Source organism: Strix aluco, chromosome 4 (assembly GCF_031877795.1).
Source record: "Strix aluco isolate bStrAlu1 chromosome 4, bStrAlu1.hap1, whole genome shotgun sequence".
Lineage (NCBI taxonomy): Eukaryota > Metazoa > Chordata > Aves > Strigiformes > Strigidae > Strix > Strix aluco.
The window spans coordinates 32,103,363-32,127,020 of NC_133934.1; the positions used below are offsets into that span (position 1 = coordinate 32,103,363).

Here is a 23,658-nt window from a genome sequence, read left to right on the forward strand (position 1 = left end):
CATGATCTTTATACTCCTGGCAAGAAAGAAAAGATGTTAATGGTGGGGATCCCCATTAGGAACAGTAGCCCTTAACATTAAGAGGAAGGACTAGAGCATGGTAATGTATCAACAGTCTCTGTAAAGACATGGTTTGTATTGTGAATGTGATATAATTTTGAAATGCTAAAGGATCCACAGAAAATTCAGTTCATCAGGAACAGATTAGGGGAGTAATGGAACGGACAATGTACAGGTGGGAGAGTCCCAGAAGGCAGCAGAATTGAGGGAAGTCACAAGTCTTGTACCAGGAAAGTCCAGATGAGGATGGCTATGCAGCTCATATATGTATCTCAAGACCACACCAGCACAGCAAACACAAGGAATGTAGAAGCAGGGATATTTAGTCTGCAAACGCAGCCTAACAGTATCAAATCTCTCAAGGGACTCCATAGTTGCTGTTAAATACAAGAGACTCTTGTAGTAGCTTCTGAATGTCTGTGTGGCTGCTTTAAGTCTGAATTCTAGGTCAGTTAGAATTGCATCTTCTTAGTGTTTAAGTACATTTTCTATGCCAATTTCTCTATGCCTGTCTACATCTTGTGCAGCCAGTTAAGGCATTTATTTCCTAAGAGACTAAAAGCAGAAGGCTGCTACAGGAAATATCTCATATCTTTCCTCATAGTTTTTTTGTCTGTGCCCCTTATTGCACTAAACTCTTTTCTCATTCAGTACTAGGGCAACTATTTGCACAGCTTGCTGAAAGTCAGCTCACTAAAACAGCATAGGTTAAAAAATAGACAATGTGAATCATTTCAGTGATCCAGTTTACAGCAGATGCTTGAATCCCTGAACTTAGAAGGCAGTGAAATACAGTTGGGGAAGCAACACTGTGACTCACCTTCAACACAAAGCTTTCTTTCAGGCAATTACAACTTTCAATCGATCTGTGCAAAGGTGAATCACAAGCTGGCCCACAGAATACATGAGGAAACATATGTATTTTGCAAGCATAACAGATTCATGCATAATGAAAACCAGGAATTATTGCCTGAACTGTAAGCCAGGCTATAAATCCCATTTAAAAATTGACAGCATGCATTTGAACACAAATCCACATTGAGATCTACAGCTAAACAACTACTACAACTTTTAAGGATTCACACCCCTCTCTCAGCATTTCAGGTAGGTAGATTTCATACAGGTGACTGAGCATACTACAGGTGACTGCTGTAATGCCGAGATGAAGTATAGACACAGTAAGAATATGGTGAAAGTATTCCATTCCCATAGAAGGTCCGCCTTGTTCTGCAACTGGGTAGCTTTTCCTTATGAAATATGAGATAATTAATCATGCTCACCTGGTAACATGTTGAATGAACACTTTAAAAGAACAATGAAAAAATACCTTAAAAGCATACAAGAAAGGAAGACAAAGGATACAGTCATACTGAGCTAAGACATACACTTTACAAGAAAGTGGCTGCTATATATGCTAACAGAGCATATGTGCACATGGTTTGAGAGTCCTTGCAGGTGCTACTGAATAAGGAAGTTTCATTCCAGGCTCTGGTTCAGACTCTAACTTTGCTTTTTGGTCAGCTCTTGTGGCGTAGATAGTTCATGACAAATAGCATGGGGAGAACTAGGTTTCCTTTCTATTCATGACAAAAAGTCTTGAAGGAATGGAAACTTAGCAAAGAGGAACAATGAAGGAAATTAATTGTTGAATAGGTGTCAAGGAAACTTTAGTAGTACATGGTAGAGATAGTTTGAACTAAGTTTGACAGTTTGTCATGGACTGAGTCATCACTTTTTGTTGTTTGTACAAGTGAATAGGAAACTGCTCTGAAAAATGAGCTGGAAAGACTCCCCCATTCAAGTGACATTACATGACCTACAGTAAGATCCTAAACTATACAAGAAGACCAGACTTAAGCCAGAAGTACATACCAGAAATGTGAGGAAACCAAAGTGGGAAAAAGAATGCTGGATTTGTTATTTTTGTATTTGCTGTGTAATTAAGCAAAAAAGAACACTGTTACACCCCCCCGCCCCTCCATGTAAAACTGTTCGGCTTACTGAAAAACATTAGGTGCCTTAGAATGGAGACATGTGTTCATGACCAGAGGTCCGGCAAGCTAGTTGGGGTCAGCTCTGGACCTGGAGGCCTGAAGCTATACAGGTGTTTGAGAAAACCCAGTAAACATACTCAGGGGTAGGGCCATGAAGGTAGAAGGGCTTGGAGGGAAGCATGGAGTTAAAGGGCACAGTGGAGTGGAATCCAGCTCAACCGTCATAAATACTGTTGAAATTGTGAATGGAGTCCCTATTCTTCATGAAACTCATATGGGTATTAAATCCAGAAAGTTCCAAAATGTCCAGTATAAATTAGAAGGATGCATAGGAAACTTAACTGTCTCTAAAAATGAATTGGTGACCTACAAGGTTTGGCATGTTCCTTCATGAGTTTATACTGGTCTCAGCATGAAGCACTGCAGTCTAAGCTACGGAGGAGTATTTATCCTCTCAGGGTTAGATGTGAAATGATTTACTGACTTCGGTCTGCAAGTGAGGCACTCTGTTTCTCTCAAGAGACACAGAGAAGGCAGTAAAGGAAAGAAAAAAAATTGTATTGCACCTTCAAAATCAGTTAGCTATAAGAAGATATTACAGATATGAGTGTTTAATCATAATGGTATATCTATTTTCTAACATCACTGGAGAGCAGAATTATGCCTCTTTGTTTTTCTTATCTTAATCTATTTGGATGCTCTTTAAGAATAACACTTAATTTAAATTTTGTCAGCTTGTAAATTTTTGTTTGGTGATAACTCCTCCTCTGAAATGTATTTTATCCCTCGGTTACAGATATGTAGGGTCAGTTGACACATATGCTCCACTTTAATGTAGGGATTTCGTTGTGTCTGGGAATATGAATTAGCTTTTTCTTGCTCAAGGAACTTAATCTTTTAATTGATGAAACATGAAGGCCATTAACTTCATGAATTAAACTACACTGCACCTAAATTCCTACTATGATTTACAACTGTTGTTTGTTTCAATAATTAACAAAGATTCAGTAGTAAACACCAATATTTAACAAACCAGGTTGTTTAGCACAATGACCAGAACATGTCTTGCTACAGGCTGTGAAGAAAGAGGACATCCTAATTCTATGATAAAAGTGTACTCCAAAATTTGTGCTGTTTACAGCATAAATCAGAGTTGCTCAGAATACAGCACACTTTTCTTGTTTATTTAAGGATTGTCTTATGAATGGAGAAGTGTCTAATTGCTGCAGGCTCAGGAAAGTATTAAGCCTTTGAGTTCACTTGACAGTCTCTTGACTGAATCAATGAAATCTGCCACTACTTATCAGTGAGATCTGCTGTTCAAAAGGCCATTAGGAATAAAAGCAAATCCTAACTCCTGCTGTGTGAGGACATTGGTAAAACAATGCTTGCTCACTGCCAATAGTGTTGGGCTTTTTCCCAAATTCATGCGGAGCCCTGCCCCTGAGCTTCCTTATTCTCTGTCACACAGGTGTAAGGTTTTCTCTGGTTTCATCAATTTGTAGTTAGGTTTCTGATAGAGTGAGCACTCATGCAGATAATAATTTGGTATTCAGGCTATAATTATGGCTACACTGACTTCACAGAATCACAGAATCATTCAGGTTGGAAAAGACCCTTGGGATCATTGAGTCCAACCATCAGCCCTACTCTACAAAGTTCTCCCCTACACCATATCCCCCAGCATCTCATCTAAACGACCCTTAAACACATCCAGGGATGGTGACTCCACCACCTCCCTGGGCAGCCTATTCCACTGTCTGACCACTCTTTCTGTGAAAAATTTTTTCCTAATGTCCAGTCTAAACCTCCCCTGTTGCAGTTTAAAGCCATTCCCCCTTGTTCTATCGCTAACTACCTGTGAGAAGAGACCAGCACCAACCTCTCTACAATGTCCTTTCAGGTAGTTGTAGAGAGTGATGAGGTCTCCCCTCAGCCTTCTCCTCCTCAAACTGAACAGTCCCAGCTCCCTCAATCTGTCCTCATAGGATTTGTTCTCCAAGCCCTTCACCAGCTCCGTTGCCCTCCTCTGCACTCGCTCCAGCACCTCGATATCTCTCTCGTATTGAGGTGCCCAAAACTGGACACAATACTCCAGGTGTGGCTTCACCAGTGCAGAGTACAGGGGGACTATTAGCTCCCTACTTCTGCTGGTCACACTATTTCTAATACAAGCCAGGATGCCGTTGGCTTTCTTGGCCACCTGGGCACACTGCTGGCTCATGTTCAGCTGCTTGTCAATTAGAACCCCCAGATCCTTTTCTTCCAGACAGCTCTCCAGCCACACCTCCCCAAGCCTGTAGCGATGCATGGGGTTGTTGTGGCCCAAGTGCAGGACCTGACACTTGGCCTTGTTGAAGCTCATCCCGTTAACGTTGGCCCACCGATCCAATCTATCCAAGTCTCTCTGTAGAGCCTCCCTATCCTCATGCAGATCGACACTCCCGCTTAACTTGGTGTCATCTGCAAACTTACTGATGATACACTCTATGTCCTTATCAAGATCATCAATAAAGATGTTGAACAGAAATGGTCCCAACACCGAGTCCTGAGGAACACCACTTGTGATCGGCCGCCAGCTGGATTTAGCTCCGTTGACCACCACTCTCTGGGACCGTCCAGCCAGCCAGTGCTTGACCCAGCAGACCGTTCGCTCATCCAGGCCATGAGCAGCCAGTTTTTCTATGAGAATTCTATGGGGAACTGTGTCGAATGCTTTTCAAAAATCCAGGTAGAAAATATCCACAGCTTTTCCCTCATCCGATAGTCGGGTCATCTTTTCATAGAAGGAGATCAGGTTTGTCAGGCAGGAACTTCCTGACTTCCATTTACCCCTACTAATAGCTCAACATGCTACCCAAAATATGTTTGGTATTGACACAGGAGCAGCAAGCACTTAGCATAACTCTGCCTGTTCCATAGGCTTGTCCCAGAGCAGGGGGAGTGCTGGAGAAGCAGCAGCATCTGGTACAAAGTGCTCCTCACAGGGACAATAAACTGGGACAGCCACTATTGCCTGTCAGGGCACTGTCACACCTCTTCTCTACAGTTATTCCAGGGATTATCTGGCCCTGCAATTTAAGGAAGCATAAAGGCAGCTGAAAGTCATTTGCGTCACACTTTCCAGGTATGCATAACAGAGCAGGACAGCTAATTTTCTGCTTCACTGTTTTTTTTCTTTTTCCCCTCCTGAATTAATTACTGTTGCATGATAGCTAAACAATTAAAAGGCAAAAGTGCAGAATCACCAGGCCCATTTTTCTGTAACAAAAAGAATTTATTTCCAGAATCTCCTTTTCGGTAAAAGTTCAAATATAAAACCTTGAAGATAATTTGTCAGAAGGCGCGAAAGCAGAGAGGAGTTATGTGAAAGCCGTGGTTCAAATCCTTATGTTAGGATCTCACTGGGGCATATTTTCCATGCATTACAAGAGGCTAAAGTTCTTTCCACTGAGAAAGTGATTTGCTCACAAATTCATATTTGAATCATCTAAGCAAGGACTAAGCCTTGAGAAGTGGTAGAAAAAGGATGTCAGAATGAATGAAGTTGATCTTTTTGATCAAGACGTAAGAGTAAGGATGAATCTCCTACCACTGCTGGTTTCAGTGCCTGGTCCATGCCATCTCCCAAGGGGTTTGTGGGTCTTGTCTAGAAAAGTGCCAGATGGCATGGGCCAAAACTACAGCAGGAAGCATGATAGTAAGTCAACAAGTGGGATAACTCTATGCCTGTACTTGAGCCCATGTCCTGTTCAGTTTACTTGTTCAGATGATGCTGTGTGACGGAGTTCTTGAAACAATTTCCCTTTTATCCTTGGTGACTGAATGCTGGATGCGTGCACTCCAAGTTTGATTGTTATTTAGCCTGTACCTTCCTCTGACAGTACAAATGCAACAAACCTATGTGGCTCAACCCAGAGCTCTTTTAAGACTGGAAATTCCCGGTCTTGGGAAGTACTTTGGTTGTGGTACTTTTTGTCATAATTGGATTTCTAATTCTGTCTCCTGGATTTTTAAATGGAAAGGGCACTTGTAAGCAACTGTGTAGCACTATATATAGGAAACAACCACAAGGGAACATAGGAGTCAACTCTCTTCTGGTTACCTGCACTGTATTGGTTTGGCCAATAAAATTCAGATTTTAAGCAGTGCTGCTACTGCATGGTACATGGCAGACAGGGATTTTTGGTGCTGGAGTGTGTCTCATCTAGTAGCTTTGTGCTTGCTGCTACTTGCTAAACACAGATGGAAGTCTACAATAACCACACATGTACTTGTCTGTTATGTTTGACAGTTACAATTCTTCATCTCACTACAGTGCATTAAAATGATTGTCCATGCTGCAGAATACTACAAAGGCTTTTTTTTTTTTTTTTTTTTTTTTTTTAATGTTACTTTATATTTAAGGGTTTATTTTGCTTTGTTTAAGGAAAACAGGTAAGGAAGCTTAAATAACAGCTCTCAGGAAATGAAATGATCACTACATCTTTAGTTGAACTGGAATGCACTTAAGAAAATAAGAGAGGGGTTTAAGTTAGAGTCATGGGAACTGGTGAACAAAGCACCAAAAAGCATGAAACTCCAACACAGATGTAGCAAAGATTTTCCAGATGTGGAATTCTTTCTATGGATCACTGGAGTTAGCTTAATTTACTTAAGCTATAATGATTATTCTGGGGAAAAAAAAGTATGGCTCATTTCTTATCTCTCTGTCTTTTAATATAACTAAATGCAATTTACTTTGTGGAAGATTTTTATCTAGATTTGCTTTATGAAAAGATGTCTGTTTCTTATTCCTCTTAGTTTGTCTAATGTGGCATACATTGTTTCTCCAGAAATGCCTTTGAAATGTACTGCAAAAGTTAATATATGTAGCAACTTCTTAGACTGGAACCTTTCTTGGTTCACTTTTCAATGTCCAGTTTCTCATTAAACACAAAATTATGCCAAGTTTTAATTACAACTGTAATGTGTATATATATATCTCTTTACAGGTTCTAGTATGGTCTTTGGTTATGTTTGTGTTTTTATACTCTTGTGAGATATACTTGTACTTTTTTTTTCTTGGATCTTTATTCAGCTGAGGAATTGCCTTGACTTACTGTATTCCGATCATTGACTGATTTCTGCAGATTTTAAGATCCCTCTAATTACTGATAGAAAATTTCCTAACATGTAGAGGACTTTTGCTGTTGCTGTATAAATTATATAGTATTCTTAATTTGATGATGGATAGTTGGTACTGTTTCCAGGAGGGAATACATGCCTCGTACAAAACATAAGAAACACTCATGTAATAAAAATATATCCAGTGTACTGCCTGAATATTCAATACATTTTTACTACAAAATACCATTTCTGACACATTAAAAACTAATTCAATATTTGGATAGTGACTTATTCACTGGAAATATTACAATACTAATTTGACATAGTCGTACTATAGGAGATAGTCAGTGACCTACTGCATCACACAGACATACACAAGTCTATGGGACCGGATGGGATACACCTGAGGGTGCTGAAGGAGCTGGCTGGGGTGCTTGCCAAGCCGCTTTCCATCATTTACCAGCAGTCCTGGCTGACCGGGGAGGTCCCAACAGATTTCTATGACAGGGCGACCTGCTTATTAGATGAGGGAAAGGCTGTGGATGTAGTTTACCTTGACTTTAGTAAGGCCTTTGACACCATTTCCCACAGCATTGTCCTGGCGAAACTGGCTACTCGAGGCTTGGATGAGTGCACGCTTTGCTGGGTAAAAAAGCATGTCCAAAGAAGGGCAACAAAGCTGGTGAAGGGTCTGGAGCACATGTCGTACGAGGAGAGGCTGAGGGAACTGGGGTTGTTTAGTCTGGAGAAGAGGAGGCTGAGGGGAGACCTCATCACCCTCTACAACTACCTGAAAGGAGGTTGCAGAGAGGTGGGGATGAGTCTCGTTAATGAAGTAACAAGCGACAGGACAAGAGGGAATGGCCTCAAGTTGCACCACGGAAGGTTTAGACTAGATATTAGGAAGCATTTCTTTACAGAGCGGGTTGTTAAGTGTTGGAATGGGCTGCCCAGGGAGGTGGTGGAGTCCCCATCCCTGGAGGTGTTTAAGAGTCGGGTCGACATAGCACTGAGGGACATGGTGTAGTTGGGAACTGTCAATGTTAGGTTAATGGTTGGACTGGATGATCTTCAAGGTCTTTTCCAACCTAGATGATTCTGTGATTCTGTGACGTCTTTGGCAATTTTTGAATTGGTACACAGAGGATTATTATTTGGGTAAGTCTTACGAAAATCAGTGGTAACACTGTCATTAATTTTATTGAGGAAAGGGTTATACTAATAAATTTCTCTGCCAGTTTGTCTAGACTTTTTCTAAACCTGTGTAAAACTTTAGCATCCGTAATATACTGGGGCAAGGAACCCTATAGTTCAGTTCTAGATAGTCTGAAGAAATGCCTCCCTGTGTGTGTTTTGAATCTGCCACCTTTATTTGGATGTTCTCTCATTCTTTTACAGGAACAGAAGCAATTGCACATAACCATCAAATGGTTATCAACACAGATATCAAACATGGACCACTATTGTACTGGAGACAAAAAAAGAGATGAGGTGCAAAAACTTTTATTGTTAGAAGGAATGGCAGGTATTAAATCCCTGACTGAAAAAGCTAGTACCACTTCCAAGCTAGAATTGAATGCCACTCTAACTTGTGTGCCAGAAACACTGTCTTCTGCTTGGCCCATTGTTATTGTCTGATCCTGCAACAGCTAATTGAATGGCTGCTAAAATGGTAGTCTGGATCCATGGTTCAAAACACAGAGTCAGACTTAAGTTGTAAGGTTGGTCTGTATAATATTCCTTTAAAAGGGTGAAAGAAATTTTAGGAAAAGTAGAGATTATTCCCATGAGTCTCAACTTTTCAATTATTTTCCAGCCACAAATGCCCTGATAATGATGAAATTATGTCTGATAAAAGTGATTAACCTGATATACACTTTAACGTTTTGCCAAAGTGGGTATATCAGCTATGAATGTGAAATACAGACCTGCTGAAGACACGCTTGTGCTGACACAAAAAGTGTAATTCCTCTCAAAGACTTAGCATGAGCTATACCACCAAAATAAATCCTTGGCACTCTCTGAACATTCTCTAATTTTATCCCTGCTTTAAGAGTCTCCCTCGGGAACTACAAGAGCAAAATTTTTCTAGTGTAGGCATGGGCTTTGTTCTGTAAGAAGAGCTCTATGGAAGGCAACTGATATATAACAAATTCTTGACAAAAGTCTGTGTCTTTTTGTTCCTCACAACATGAAGAAACATTGATTCTAGGATGATATTGCAAATTAGACAACCTGCCTGGAGGAAGCAGTGGTTTATTATTATTTTTTTTTCATCTTTTAACAGATATTTTGACTGCTTTTCTCTAATTTCAAGCCTGTATTTTAATATGTATTAAAATCCCTGGTTACTTTCCTCTTTGCCTTTCAATTCTGCTTATAGGTGGCTACTGAGATACGATGTACCTGGCTAGCACTCTAAAACTGGTTACTGAATATCTCCTCTTCTTTGAAGCCAAAGTACAGCAGCAGGTGCAATTGAATCCACTGTAAATTGGGCTTTAAATTAATACCTACTAATTGTACTAAAGAGGCTATTCAGTCAGAGAAACCTTCAGAGAAATAATTTTAGACTTGGATTTAGCAAACTTCTACTTACAAGCTTAGTCCAAACTCGTGGATGGAATGATTTACCTGCAGGAATAACTCCTTGCAGTTTTATAGTTTATAGGCCATTTGGCAGTTGTGTTTATCAATAAACTTGGTTTTCTGTTTGTTCTTTATTGTTCTTTATTTACAGTGAGACTGTACTGGGTCTGGCTGAGCCGGAAATGGTTCTCCCCTGTAGCAGCCCTCATGGTGCTGTGTTTTATGTTGGGAGCTGGCAGGGTGTTGATAGCACACTGGTGTTGTGGCTACTGCTGAGTAGTGCTTACACAGCACCAAGGCTCTTTCCGACATTTCCCCCCCACAGTGGGACGGGGTGGGCAAGATCTTGGGAGGGGACACAACCAGGACAGCTGACCCAAACTGACCAAAGGGATATTCCATACCATATGACGTCTGCTCACTATAAAGCTGGGAGAAAGGAGGAAGGGGGTGGAGTCACCCTTGGTCCTCCGAGGCAACCACTACACATATTGGAGCCCTGCTTCCTGAGAAGGCCCGACATCGCCTGTTCATGGGAAGTAGAGAATAAATCTGTGGGTTTTTTTTTTTGCTTCCGCGTGCGGACCTTTGCTTCGCTTTGCTTATATTAAAACTGCTTTTGTTTTACCCACAAGGGTTGTTTTTTTTTCTATCTTATTTTCTTTTCCCTCTTTGCCCTGTTGAGAAAAAAAGGGGAAGGGGGGGGGGAAGTGATAGAGCGACTTGGTGGGTACCTGGCGTTTAGCCAAGGTCAAACCACAACAGATACTTATGAATTAAGCAACAATTTCATGCAGTTACCTGATTCTTTCTGAAAATGCCATGAAGGGGAGATTCGCTAATAGCCAAAATCAACACAAAGGTAGATTGAAGATGGTAATGAAGCAATTGTATGAAGCAACTGACTGACTTTGCCTATAAGAATCATACACTGGTGCATTTTAAAGATCAGAGGTATCTACCATATGTTAGAGAATCAGCATTTGATTTGATTGCCACTTCCTGATACATGCAAATCCAATCTAATTTTACAAGAATATTTGCAGAGGAGATTTGAGACAATGGCTAAACTTGCTGACTAGATACCACAAGGTGTTTCAAGTCTTCAAGGTAATGAAAAACACCTTTTGTCAGATATGGTTAGTATCACTGATTTTATAGACAATAAAAGATCTAGTTTCTCAGGCTGAACATACTACAAGCAGATACAACAATTCTCTCAAGCATCACTTGCTATACCAGAAGGCATTCAGAGCACAAGTTAACAACTCTTAGAAAGGAAAAAAAACCCTGTGACACTGCAGTTACATACAGCCCTATCATTGTGCTGCCAAGGATGGTTCCACATCAGGAAGACACTTTGCCTCCAGGTGTGCCTAATCCAAAGTGTACTTTTGGGTGTCTCGCACCTGAGTTTTCAGCATGTCCTTAGAGGAATGTAAATAAGCATGACTTCTCATCAAACATCAAAGAGCTCTCTCTTTTCCCTAAGGATTTGTGAAAAGGAGCTTTTTATTCTAATAAGACAGGAGTTTAAAGTGTGAATGTAAGTACCTAAAATATATAAACAACAAAACCCTGTGCTGGCTTTGTGGAGTAAAGCGCATGTCTCAGGTGATCTGGGACTGAAACCATTTCTTACTCTTCTTTTTTTAACAGGTGCAAAAAGAGAAAAATTATCTCACCACACTTTAAGTGCTCTAAGCTCTTCATATTAAAGATGATTTAAAATTGTTCAGCTCTTTGGTTTATCTTCAACAACTCTGAAACACCTTAGCAGTTCAAGTCCTATTTTCAAATATGAACACAGGAGCATAATATGATCTTACAGATGTTTTGAATGTCATCTAGGAACACAAAGAAGTAAAGAAAATCTTTTAAATTTGTCAAAAATGACTAGGCACCTTCATAATTCTGTGCCACATGCAGATTTTACTGCCCAAAGGTAACCTTTACTGGGAATTGGTGTACAATTGGCAGGTGTCACAACAAAGAGCTTGTTTTTCATCTTCAGTATCTAAAAAACTACAAAAATGTAGCCAAAAGTTAATTTTAAAATTTGGCTCTAGGCACTTCAGATTTTCAGCGGCTGACTCTGTTTCTGGACACTGAAAAAGAAAGCTCATCACCTGACTTCCAAATCAACAGTCACATCACTACTTTGGAAACCGTGGCCTAATGATTACATGTCAGTATCAATTAGGACCAAGTGAACTTGTTTATATTTCATCTGAATCAACACAAGTCTTTGCCATGAACTCAGTCTGAACAAAATTAGGCTAGAATTAACTTGATTAACTGGTTATCACCATTCTCTGCTATTCTTGTTATAGCCAAAAAAGGAAAGGAATAACAATTTATTCATGTTTGCTTTGATTTAAAAGCTATTTTTGGTCAGGGACTACTACCTTTTTTAGAATGTTTCTGGTGTTCAATACAATAAGAATCCACAATTTGGGCTGGGTAATATACATGTTACTGAACCACTGTGTAATTGATAACTAACTTTATACTGAAAAGCAACTGGATTAAGATTAAATATACGATACTAGCCAGAATATACTGGGTACCAGTTTACAGTCTATATAGTGGTGTTCTAAAATGCGAACACATTATAATGAGTTATGATGTAATACTAAATTGAATTTGCTGAAAGTAACAAAATCACAAGTCTTGTGCTGTATTTTCTGTTTTGACAACAAAGAGCATGAAACACTGTTTCCCACAATATTTTTGTTTGCAAGTTGGGATTTTACAGTCTGGAAGGGTGAACAAATAAATGATAAAAAACTGGCTGGAGAGCAGCTCTATGGAAAAGGCCCTGGGGTCTTGGCAGACAGCAAGCTGTGCATGAGCCAGCAGCGTGCCCTGGCAGCAAAGAGAGCTGGCAGCGTCCTGAGATGTATCAATAAAAGCATGGCCTGTACATGGAGGGAAGGGATTATCCCCCACTCAGTGCTTGTTAGACCACATCTGCAATACTGAGTCCAGCTGCAGGATCCTCTCAATACAAGAAAGACATCAATAAAAGGAAACAAGTCTAGGGGAGGGCCACCAAGCTGGTCAGGGTCTGGATCACTTGGCCTGTGAGCTGGGGCTGTAGGACTTTTTCAACCTGAAGAGATAGCTTTTGGGGTCCTACCAGCAGCTCCTCAGGATCTCATGGGAGGGCAAGAAGAAGATGGAGCTGGGGCCTTCACATCGTGCTTGTGAGGATGACAATAGACGTAAACTGAAACCAGAAAGAATCAGACTGGATAGAAGGAAAACTCTCCTCCACGGAGACAGTACAGCAGTGGAGCAGGTAGCCTACAGAGGTTGCACAGGCTCCATCCTTGGAGGTTTTCAAGACCAGACTGGATAAAGTGCTGAGCAACCTTGTCTGACCTCAGGGCTGGTCCTGCTTGAGCAGGATGTTGGAGAAAGGAGCTCCAAACATCCCTTTCAAGACTGTTATCCTGAGTTATCCTTTGTTTAACTGTATTTCATTAAATGATGAATTCTGTTATGAGAGGCATTCTTAGAACTTATCATCCTGTGATGAAACTTATATTATCAATGTCAAAATATGTTTAAAAGACTTCAGTGCTAAGGCTTGGTTTTTTTTCCTGATCACATAGTTTCTGAGATAAAAATAACTTGCCTTAACAAAGAAAGTATATATTGCCCTAAAACCACATTGGATTGGACAGAAAAGGGACAGCTAAAAGATTTAGCATGATGGCTGGCAGCTGTAATGGCTCAGCTGGCATTGTATAGATCTTTATTCCTATCAGGGAAATATCTTGATTAGAATAAGGTAATTCTATTACAGAACTTACGGAAAGACAGCAATCCACCAAAGAAATCAAAATTCAATTGCTCACCACAGGAATATAAGGCACTGAGGCGCTGCTTGTTTTCTCTAAGGTGAATACTGACATTTGAATATTTGTTGAGGAAATATTTAAAGTTGTTTCCACAATTAACACAATCATCAAATAATCTAGAAAAATATCATAGGTACAAAAGCATTAAAGTGCATGATATGGAATGTACAAATAATGACCTATCCTTGTTATTGGCTTAAAATAATTCAGCTAAGCACTTCTCTTTTAAGTGTTTTAAAGATCAAAATAGATGAGACTATAGTAAAGAAATGAACAAAATTAAATGCCTTTGAAGATAACAACAGCATATTTTGATTTAAAAAGCTCTTCCAAAGAAGTATAACAGTAGGTCCATACTGATGGCTCATACTAATGCAGGTGGCACAAGAAAACAGAAGTTGGCTAAATATTTAAGAATTTGATACAGAAGAGGTTCTGTTACTTCTCATATACTTCAGATGTACTTTATTATTACACAGTAATTTCATAGAATTTGTTTTAGCCTTCCAGAAAACACGTTTTCCTGTTCAACCATGGGACCTGAACGTTTGTGTCCTCCTTCAATGGTATAGTCTTCTTGACTGCTGGCTCACCCTCAGAGTACATTCACACTACCTGGCCCTACCCTTCACTTTATAAGACTCAAGAAAGTAATATATGACAGACAATCATGAGGACTTTTAGGGGCCATCCTGCTTCCATTGCATTTACCATGGCTTTGAGTGGACTTTCAGAGGAAAGCTGCAGTCCCAGGATCTACTTTTTCCTCCAAAACTTAAAGAAAATGGCCACAGCACCTTAAGATCAATGAGACTTTGGCTTCACACAGTGTTAATGTGCATTTTAGAGTTTATGTGTTTATATCCACACGCATATGGTGAATATGGTGTGACTTTTAAAAGTGGAGTAATTTATTCAGAAGAACAACTACATTAGTGTGCAGTTAATAAGCCACTAGAAATCAAAGAGCAAAAATAATGACATCAGCTATTTTACTGCATTTTGAAAAAATAAAGAAAACCCAACAACTAGACATCATCAGGAATCTTAGCATAAAATGTCAACTTTTGGTATCTATTGGCATCACAAACCTTTTTTCTAGTAATGAAATATATGACAGTGGAATAAAAATATATCTATTAGCATCTATTTTTGTCTGGCAGACATTCATGCATGTTCTGGCAGAGTTTCTGTAACTTTTTTATTAAAGCGTGAGTGCTCACCTGACATTTTTACTTAGAAAGCAAACACTCAGCTAAAACAAATTCTGTAACTGTTGCAACATCAGAAGAGAAAGATTACCTATCTAGGAACTGGTCCTTCATACTATGGTCTCACAAACCCACTAATAAGACTGTTCTACTAAAACCAGATAGAATACTTACAAAAAGAAACAATAATTCATGTTGCCCAGTTTATTTTCTAATACAGGCTAGGGATATTGTAAAGCAGCCAGAAAACTAGAAAATGTGCCAATTAACTTGTATTTCTCTCCAGTTTATGTGTAAACTGATATGCTGCAGCCAGTCAGATTATATTTTTTAATGTTTGCTCTAGGTTCAAAGTAAGTTATATATGGATGAACCTGTAATGACTTTATGAAAATAGAGCACCCAGTGGGTACTGCTCACAGAAAGAATTGATTTCTCTGGATCTAGAACATGTTGGTAAAATCTAGTGGAGATTTTCTTTTTTTCCTTTCTAATTAGAGCTACAGTTACATTAAATGAAATTAAAAGAGCTCTACCCAGTGTGCCAAGCAGTTGGTTTTTTATGTGCCTTGTTTAATGACAGTGAACTTGTTGCTACTGGATTTTCAAGGTCCTCCCGCTAGGAGTTTGCACAGATGAGCCCGACCTGCCTTATGTCACTCCATCACCTTCTGTTCTGCAGCTCGTCATGGGGCCAAGCACCAAATGTCCTCTGCTGCCTGACACCGACAATCACAGAGTCTGTGAGAGGGAACACCCTGCTGTTAAAGGTCCCTTTAATTGTCTGTGTATCTGTCTTCCTTGTGAAGCAAAGGCAACCAGGGAAATTAACACCAAAGGACATTGAGCCTATATTTTATTAAATAGTATCTTTACCAGAAATCTAGAGGAGATACAGAAAGAAAATGAGACTTGTTCACTACTAGGCCAATATTGTAATACTAACACTGGGGAGTTTTCAAACACTTTACATTGGCCAGAGATCCCATGAGGCTGCTATCTTCGACTATGCTTGATATGTTATCCTCTTTGCTTGCTGATCACCAAAACACAGATGAGAAATGGGCTATCAAATCTGTCTACTCCATGTCAAAACCTGACACTTTTGTTTGTGCTGAAGTAGACCTCTCTAACCTACTAGTTAGAGAGAGTATGAGATTTACCCAAAGATGTATTGCACTTTTTCCATAATATATCTTTAACGCAAGAGGGAATGTTTTGGTAGAATCATGGAAGGTCTTACAAGCATGTTCACTTGCTATTCTGATAAGAATTTTTACTGCTACAGATGAGTAGTGTCACTTGCTTTTTCATATCAAGTAATGTGTTCTGTGTTTTTTAATTGATCCAAGTTTGTACTTAATAACTAAAATTCAGTACTCAATGACTTAAAAAAGCCCTTATTTTATTTTTAGACCAGCAATTCTTCTAAATGTGTGTTCAACCAAAATACCACAGGGCAGTTGTTTTATGCACAGGAGAAAAATATTTATTATAATGCTGAACATTATGGACCAATGGTGTTAATATTTATTTAATACTTATTTAGGGCTAGACTAAACCTTCTGCCCTGTTTATGTGATAGCACATAGTTTCATCACCTCAAGAGAAATAAGCTATGCTAGTCCCTACCAGATGTGGATGTTCATTCTACCTCTCCCACTGACTCTGTTGTAGCAATGTTTCCAAGTCACAGAGTTCATTATTCCCTACAAATATTTGAGGATAAATTGGGAAATCATGAAGTAGGTCCACAAAGAGACTTAGGCAATACTTCTGTTTTGGGAACAGTGTTCCAGAAGCTGAATTAAGAACCTCACAGTGGATTCATTGTACTGAATATTGGTATCTGTGTTAGGAACCGTCTTGACTCTACAGTTAGTGGAGAGTTAACCAATACCATTCATGAAATCTCATGTGTGATTCACATCAGTAAACCAAATGCTGACATAGAGCCAGGTGAACCAAAGGTTCATATGATACTTATTTTTAGACTATAAATGAAGCCAACACCACTAACTCTGACTCAGACACCTTCATTATTGACAGGTGAGATGAACTCTCCATCCCTCAAATTTCTTCATAGTTCGTGGACAGGATTTGAGAATAAAAATCACAACAGTCAGCAAGGTAAGTAAAGACATGGAATACATAAATTACTCAAAAGAAAAACAGATGCATCTGAAAAAAGACTTTTGAAGCTGGCTGCTGGCCTGCATTCCTTATTTAGGTGCCAGTAGTCCCAGCCCTGAGTCATCTCTTGGCTTGAGCCATCATTTTCCCTGACTGTGCATGTTGCTTGATCTTGACTTCTACCTTAAAAAAGTTATTTGGAAAGATTTTTTTTCCACCATTGCCAGAAACATCAGGAATATTGAGATTTCTTAAAAATGCATTTCTCAGAAATAGCTTATGCCATAGTACATCATTTGCAATGTCCTATCTCATACAACTTGAAGCAATATTGTACACAGTTAGGCATGACTGATGTTCTGCTCAATACACTGATCATTTATAGATTTTTGCCAAAGGGACTCTGCAATTGCAGTTTTTACTGCACTTTCCACTGTAAAAAAAACCTCAACCTGGTTATGCAACTCCTGAGTTATTAATTGACAAAAGTAGCAAAGTTTTCAGATTATTTTTGGTTTTGCTCTAAATCTAAAAATAGTGGGTTGGTTTTTTTTTTTTTTTTTAAGTACTCCATCTGAAAGTTTGTATTTGATGCAGTCAAAATTTACTGTGTGTTGGAAAATATATAAAATTGATAAAATATTTAATTTCGAGGATCAACATCTGCTATGAACATAAAGAGTAATGTGTGAACTTCTAAGATGCTTAAACAGCTTGGTCCATTTAAGGATCTAAATATTTGGTTACCCATAAGAAAAGCACTTGAAAGTATCAAAGTATCTGGAGTCTACAGAATAGAAAGTCTAGTAAAAACAGGTTTTTATTTATGTATATAGAATTTCTGAACCAGAAACATTGAAATAACAGCCTTTCTACTTTCTTGTATTTCTCATTCCAGGCCCAGATGAAAACAAATAGTATTAAGTAGGAAAAAAGGAACTACAAGAAATCATTACTTCAAGTTCTCAAAATAAACAAAGATGTTTGAATAGACATTTTGAGTGCATTTTTAACCCAGTTTTAATACGATGCTATGTAATCTCTCTACCTACTATGTTATTATCATTGTCAGTAGTAAAATAAACTACTTCTTTTTGTTCTGTAAAATTTTCTAATATATTTTAGTCCGTTTGTAATAATATAAACTACAAAGAGTTAGACTGTTGGTATTTCCAAATAAATATCAAAATCACTATTTGTTTTGTTCTCTTACAGCAGGCATGCAAATATGCTATATTATTTTTTGAAGGTTTTCACACCTTACAGCTTTGTCATTCATGAGTCTTATTCAATGTCATTTATATGGTGAAGCGTAAGCAACAATGATCAAACAATGGCTAGTTAAATCACAAAATATGAGACCTGAAGGTCTGAATCAAGATCCAAATGCATTTTAAAAACAATAGCACTAACTACCCCAAGAACAAATTGACTTCAGTCAATAGGTCTGATTTAAATAATCATCTCCCTAAGGCATGCTTAATATTTCCAAAAAAACATCATAACCTCTTGAGCTTCTGAGCTGTAAAGAGTTAAACAAAAGCCAAAACTGATTGAAAGGCATCTGCATTTCTATTCACAGTGTACATGGAATTCATGTACATGGAAATGTCAGCAAACTGACTTCATATTGGCATGAAGTTCCACCTAATATTTGTAATATTAAATATAATGCTGTCCAGAAAAAACCATAACACTGAAGTCTGGACAAGAAGAAGGAATAGAGAGACAGATTCATATGCATATGTACAGGTTATAAAATGTATGCCAAAAATACATTTATTTCATATCATCACCACTGACATGATAGATAGTTTTGATGCTGAAGAAGTAAGCATAGAGCTTCCTGATTTTACAAGTCATTAGCTATGTCAAATACTTATTGCAGCTCTATTCCTCTAGTATAAAACTGGGGTCATTACATTTCTGCCCCCTGAAGATTTTCTAATGACTTTCAGAGAGTTTTTAATCTTGTATGATACATAATTGCTAAAGATGTACAAAACCCTAAAGTTGCATGGCTGCTTGACAAAGTATTTGAAATTAGCTTCAAATAGTAGGGCCAGTTATAATCAGTTTGCATGTTTGAACATAATTTAAAGGATGTGGCCAAATACAAACTGCCTCAGAAAAAGAAATACCAAATACTACCACCTGTGAAATCTATAAAGAAAATGTTTATTAAATATGGGTCCAGTTTGGGAATTATTTATGAACTTCAACAGCTAAAATAGCAACATCCTGACCAGACAGATCCATAGCTTTTACAGTACTGACTAGCACTGTGGCTTTTAGCTCAAAAACTTTTTTTTTAACCTATTCCTCTCCCTTAATAAGTAAAAGAAAAGAAATAATCCAAACCAGGACAATGTAAGAAAATGCCACCAACAAAAATCAGACATAAATTGGAATGACAAGTGGCATTTGGACATTTTGAGGTATTTTTCAAGCTATATTTGAAGTACAGTAGCAAACTATCAATTAAAATAAATGACGAAGAAACCAACAGAGATTCTAGAGATCTGTAGTGCTAAGAGTGGAGTGTTCCCTACTGTTTATCACAACAATACACACATTTGACAGTGTCTAGCAGACAATCACTAGTAGATTTCACATACCAACACCAAAGTATGTATAGCGTTCAGAGAACATATATAACAGAAAAAAATAGAAAAACAACCTTTCAATATTCTGGAAGTACTTAGCTATGATAAAAATTCTCCAGATAACTGAAATTTCCTGCCATGCTTAAAGACAGACAGTAAAGTTCATACTAGGTCATCAAATTCCACTGACTTGAACAAACCCATTGGCATCCATGTTTGTTAACTGAGACATCAAATAAATCAAAGTAGATTTTAACACCAAGTAACAAGTTAGTATCTAGAGGAAGACTGACATGTAGGGGCAGCTGCAATTCAACCGGGTACTTTGTAGGATAGTTTCAAACATCTTTATTAGTATCTCACAGAAGGCGGTACTGCTTTTCAGAAAGAGAAAATATCCTATTCAGGAAACAATGAATAACCTTTACACAGACATTTGTCAGGTCTGTCATTCTACACATTTGAGACCTCACAGCTGAAGCCTGTCTTTTACCACTTAGTTAAGTAACACTATATTCCACAAAACAAATACAAGGAAATGAGAAAACAAGTAAATATTTACTCACCAGCCTTCTCCTTCTCTGAAATAACTGGCATAGCCTGAAAGAAAAAAAAATGATACCACTGTTAAAAAATAATAATATTAGGGAAACCTTATAAAATCTTAAGGTAGTTTTTATGTGTCCAGAAGGTCTGGAAAGAACTGAGGTCGCACTGTGTTAAGCATTCTGGAGAGAAACATACAGTTCCCATTTATGTGTCTTATAACCTATTATGAAACTAATTACTGTTAAAAAAAAAGGACTAGGAGAGAAGGGAGGACATGGAGTTAATAAGATATTCCAATGAATGCATTTTGAAATAATCATCCTAGAATACATGCCCACAAAATTCCTCTAGGAAATTACTAAATAATTCTGAAGGAGTGAAGACAAAAACTGTGTGACTGAAGATGAGACTGAAATGCCAATTCTTTCTTCTGCAGAATTCAAGTAAAGTTCTGCCATTGACTCTATATAGTTAGGACTCAGGCTCAAATGTATGTTGTTGTATAACCTACCAATTTCTTACTTTCTATATAATTTTTCAGAGACAAGCAATAAAAGTGTTTTCATATTGGCTGTAATTGGTTTTGGACTTGAAAAATTGGGTTTTTTTGCGATGAATGTAAAAATCTTTCATATTATGCTTTTCTTTCAGACTAATGCAGAACAACTTTCTGAGTGTATTTTTCCTGAAATTGATGAATTCCTGAGATTGAATGACTAGCAAAATGGAATTTATACGGTACACATATAAACAGGATTAAAGAATGTGCAGATATGATAAAGGTAAGAAAGGCTGGATGAGAAACAGGAATGGGTATGCAATGTATGCAGAACTGCCATGTGAGTTAAGGTATCAATTTTACATCCCTTTCACTTGTGTCAGCCTAGCCTTTGTTCAGCAGATTTTCCTGCTGTAGATTTCACAGGAAAAAAAAAAAAAAAAAAAAAAAGAGGGGAGTGATGAACAGAAACCGCAAAACAACCAGTTTCAGACTTCCTATAGAGGTCCTGAAATAGACTTTGAAAATTTCATTTCAGGATTTGTTTTGTCCTGCTATATAAAATAGTATTTTATAACATTTCCTGGATGATATTTTGTACAAAATTTGAAATAGAACATGTTTTAGACAATATATATTAATAAATACCTGACAGGTTGGTAACTGCCATAAGGATCCTTTTGTGATTCTTTCTGTTCCACCTGCACTCTGACTAGTTAAATATCTGTTGCTTGAGTTTGACATTCAAAAATGTCATACTACCAGACTAATATTATTCAAAACAACAGCAGCCCCTTGCTTGAAAAGCATTTCCCTTGCTTTTTGCAAACACATCTTTGTTCAGACGAAGCACCATTTTGCTCCAGTAGTGCAGGGGCATTAACTTCCATAGACTAAAGGAAGTTTACATGCCAAAGAAACAATAAAATCACAGAATGAATTAAGGCATCAGTTACAAAGAAATAGAAGGTGTATCATGTATAGATTTTTTTAAAAAATAATTGATAGAGTTTTGAAAACCGGAATATAATTTTCTTCTCTTTCCCAGACCTAAGTGGTTACACTGGCTAAGAAAAATAAGAAAATAAGAAAGAAACCCCCAGATTCACTACTATCATTTACCTGAGAAGGAAATCTGAAAGAGAGAACTTTGTAAAGAGGAGAAGGTGAGAAACAAGTAAACAATCAGGGAAAGAAAAACAAACAGAAGAAGAAAAAAACCCACTTAGTGTAAATCGAATGGAAGTGTCAGGACAAAGGAAGGAGAGATGAACATAAGTTATTATCACATTTTAATGTTGAGTTTTGTTACCCATAAAAAAATAAAAGGTGTGATGGATTCCTCTAAGAAAAGCTTAGAAGACAACATTGAAATGACTGGAGATGTTGCAACAAACAGTGTCAGCATTGAAATCATAAGCTGTGTCATGGAAAAAAGACAGCAGTTTGAGAGGGACAGCCTTTGTAAGGTCTAAAATACAAGGTCAAGATGAAAAGCCGTGATTCAGTGAACTGCGGGAAAGCAGTTACAGGACTCAATAGCAATATGATAGAGTGACAAGTATGGAAGATAATTTCTCTGGTAGCTTTATGACAGATTTAAATGGTCTTTAATCATATTGTCTATAACTGCAGTGCAAGTCACTGTGTCCTGGTTTAACCAGGATAGGGTTAAGTTTCCCCAGCAGTGGGGGGGGAGCTCTAGCCAGGTTATTCAGATACCATGCGGATGTCACATCCTGGCGCTGTCGCGGGAGCACAGTGCACGTGTGGTTTTGTACGTCTGCTCCTCTCACTGTTGTATTTGGTAGCTATTTTGCTCTGTTCATTGCTATCACTATTACTGTTATTGTTATTGTTGTTGTTTGTTGTGTTGCTATTGCATTGTTGTATTAAACCTTTCCTTATTTCAGTCTTGGGGCTTTGTATTTCACTCCCTTTGTGGGGGAGGGGCAGCGACCACGTGGTCTCAGACCCCGGCAGGGGCTAAACCACCACACACTGGTAGTGCCCTTGACCTGAACGAACACTCCTGAATCAGCTCCCATCATCGTTCATATCAGCATGTAGATTTTTTTCATACCAGCATATCAGATTTTAAAACAATGTTAATCTTGCCATTTGTAAATTCAAGTTATTTCCCAGAAATATATTATATTTGTAGTTGATGATCACTAAAACATGTTGATTTACAACCAGACATACATTTAGTAAATCTGGTAGATGATAGTCCTAAAAGTTGTAAGAGTTGTATAGCGGGTTTAGCCCAGGTAAAAAGCTGTAGCTGGCAATACATAGAACCATAACGCCTCAGGGCAGATGTGTAAATCACAAAATTAGTACTTCTGTATGAAGAAGGATGAAGAAGCACTATAAATTCCAGAAAATTTAAAGACAGAGTGAGGCTTGTAGATAGAAGTACTTCCTACGTTCATACAGTAATCTTGCAGCAATTCCTTAAGACTGATCCTAGAGAGACCAATGTGGATTATGCAAATTACCAAAAAGTAAGAAATTTAAAATCAAGTCACATGCATGGGAAAAAAATTAATACTAGACCACTGAGATAAAGAAATGCATTCAAAATGATAACATCACAAAGTATGTAAGTTTTACTAGAATAGTTAGGAGGACTTCCTATGGTGGTGACTATCTGTCACCACCATTTTTCACTACTCCAGGTCTCCCATAGTGCATTATGTAAATATAGAGATTTCCTTTTATTGTCTCACTTTTCATCTTGATATCAGACTTAGCCCATTTTTTCAGCAAAACATGGTTCCATTTCCTTTATGTGCTTTTAAAATTAGAAGAACTAATTTGGTCTTATTGATTAACTTCACAAGAAAAAAAGTATTGTATTTTCCAAGAACCAAATATTTTCTCAAATTCCTGTGAACCTGAATAAAAAAAGACAAAACAAATTATCTCTAAAAACTCCCTTATAGTAGCATCAAATTAATGAAAGTAAAATATTTTCTTTAGAACAGAATAGGAAGCATATTTTTCCTGAAGAATAGCAATATTCTTCTCATTTTA

At 37.9% G+C, this 23,658-nt stretch overlaps 1 protein-coding gene across 4 annotated transcripts in view; it reads right to left on the reverse strand.

Moving 5' to 3' along the window:
* Positions 1-23,658, reverse strand: part of DLC1 (DLC1 Rho GTPase activating protein) — a 254,930-nt gene that overhangs the window by 116,965 nt on the left and 114,307 nt on the right. For all 4 annotated transcript variants that reach the window (XM_074822635.1, XM_074822634.1, XM_074822636.1 and 1 more), the window contains one exon: positions 20,138-20,171. In XM_074822635.1, the coding sequence (XP_074678736.1) occupies positions 20,138-20,171 (34 nt within the window). The remainder of the gene's footprint in view (positions 1-20,137; positions 20,172-23,658) is intronic.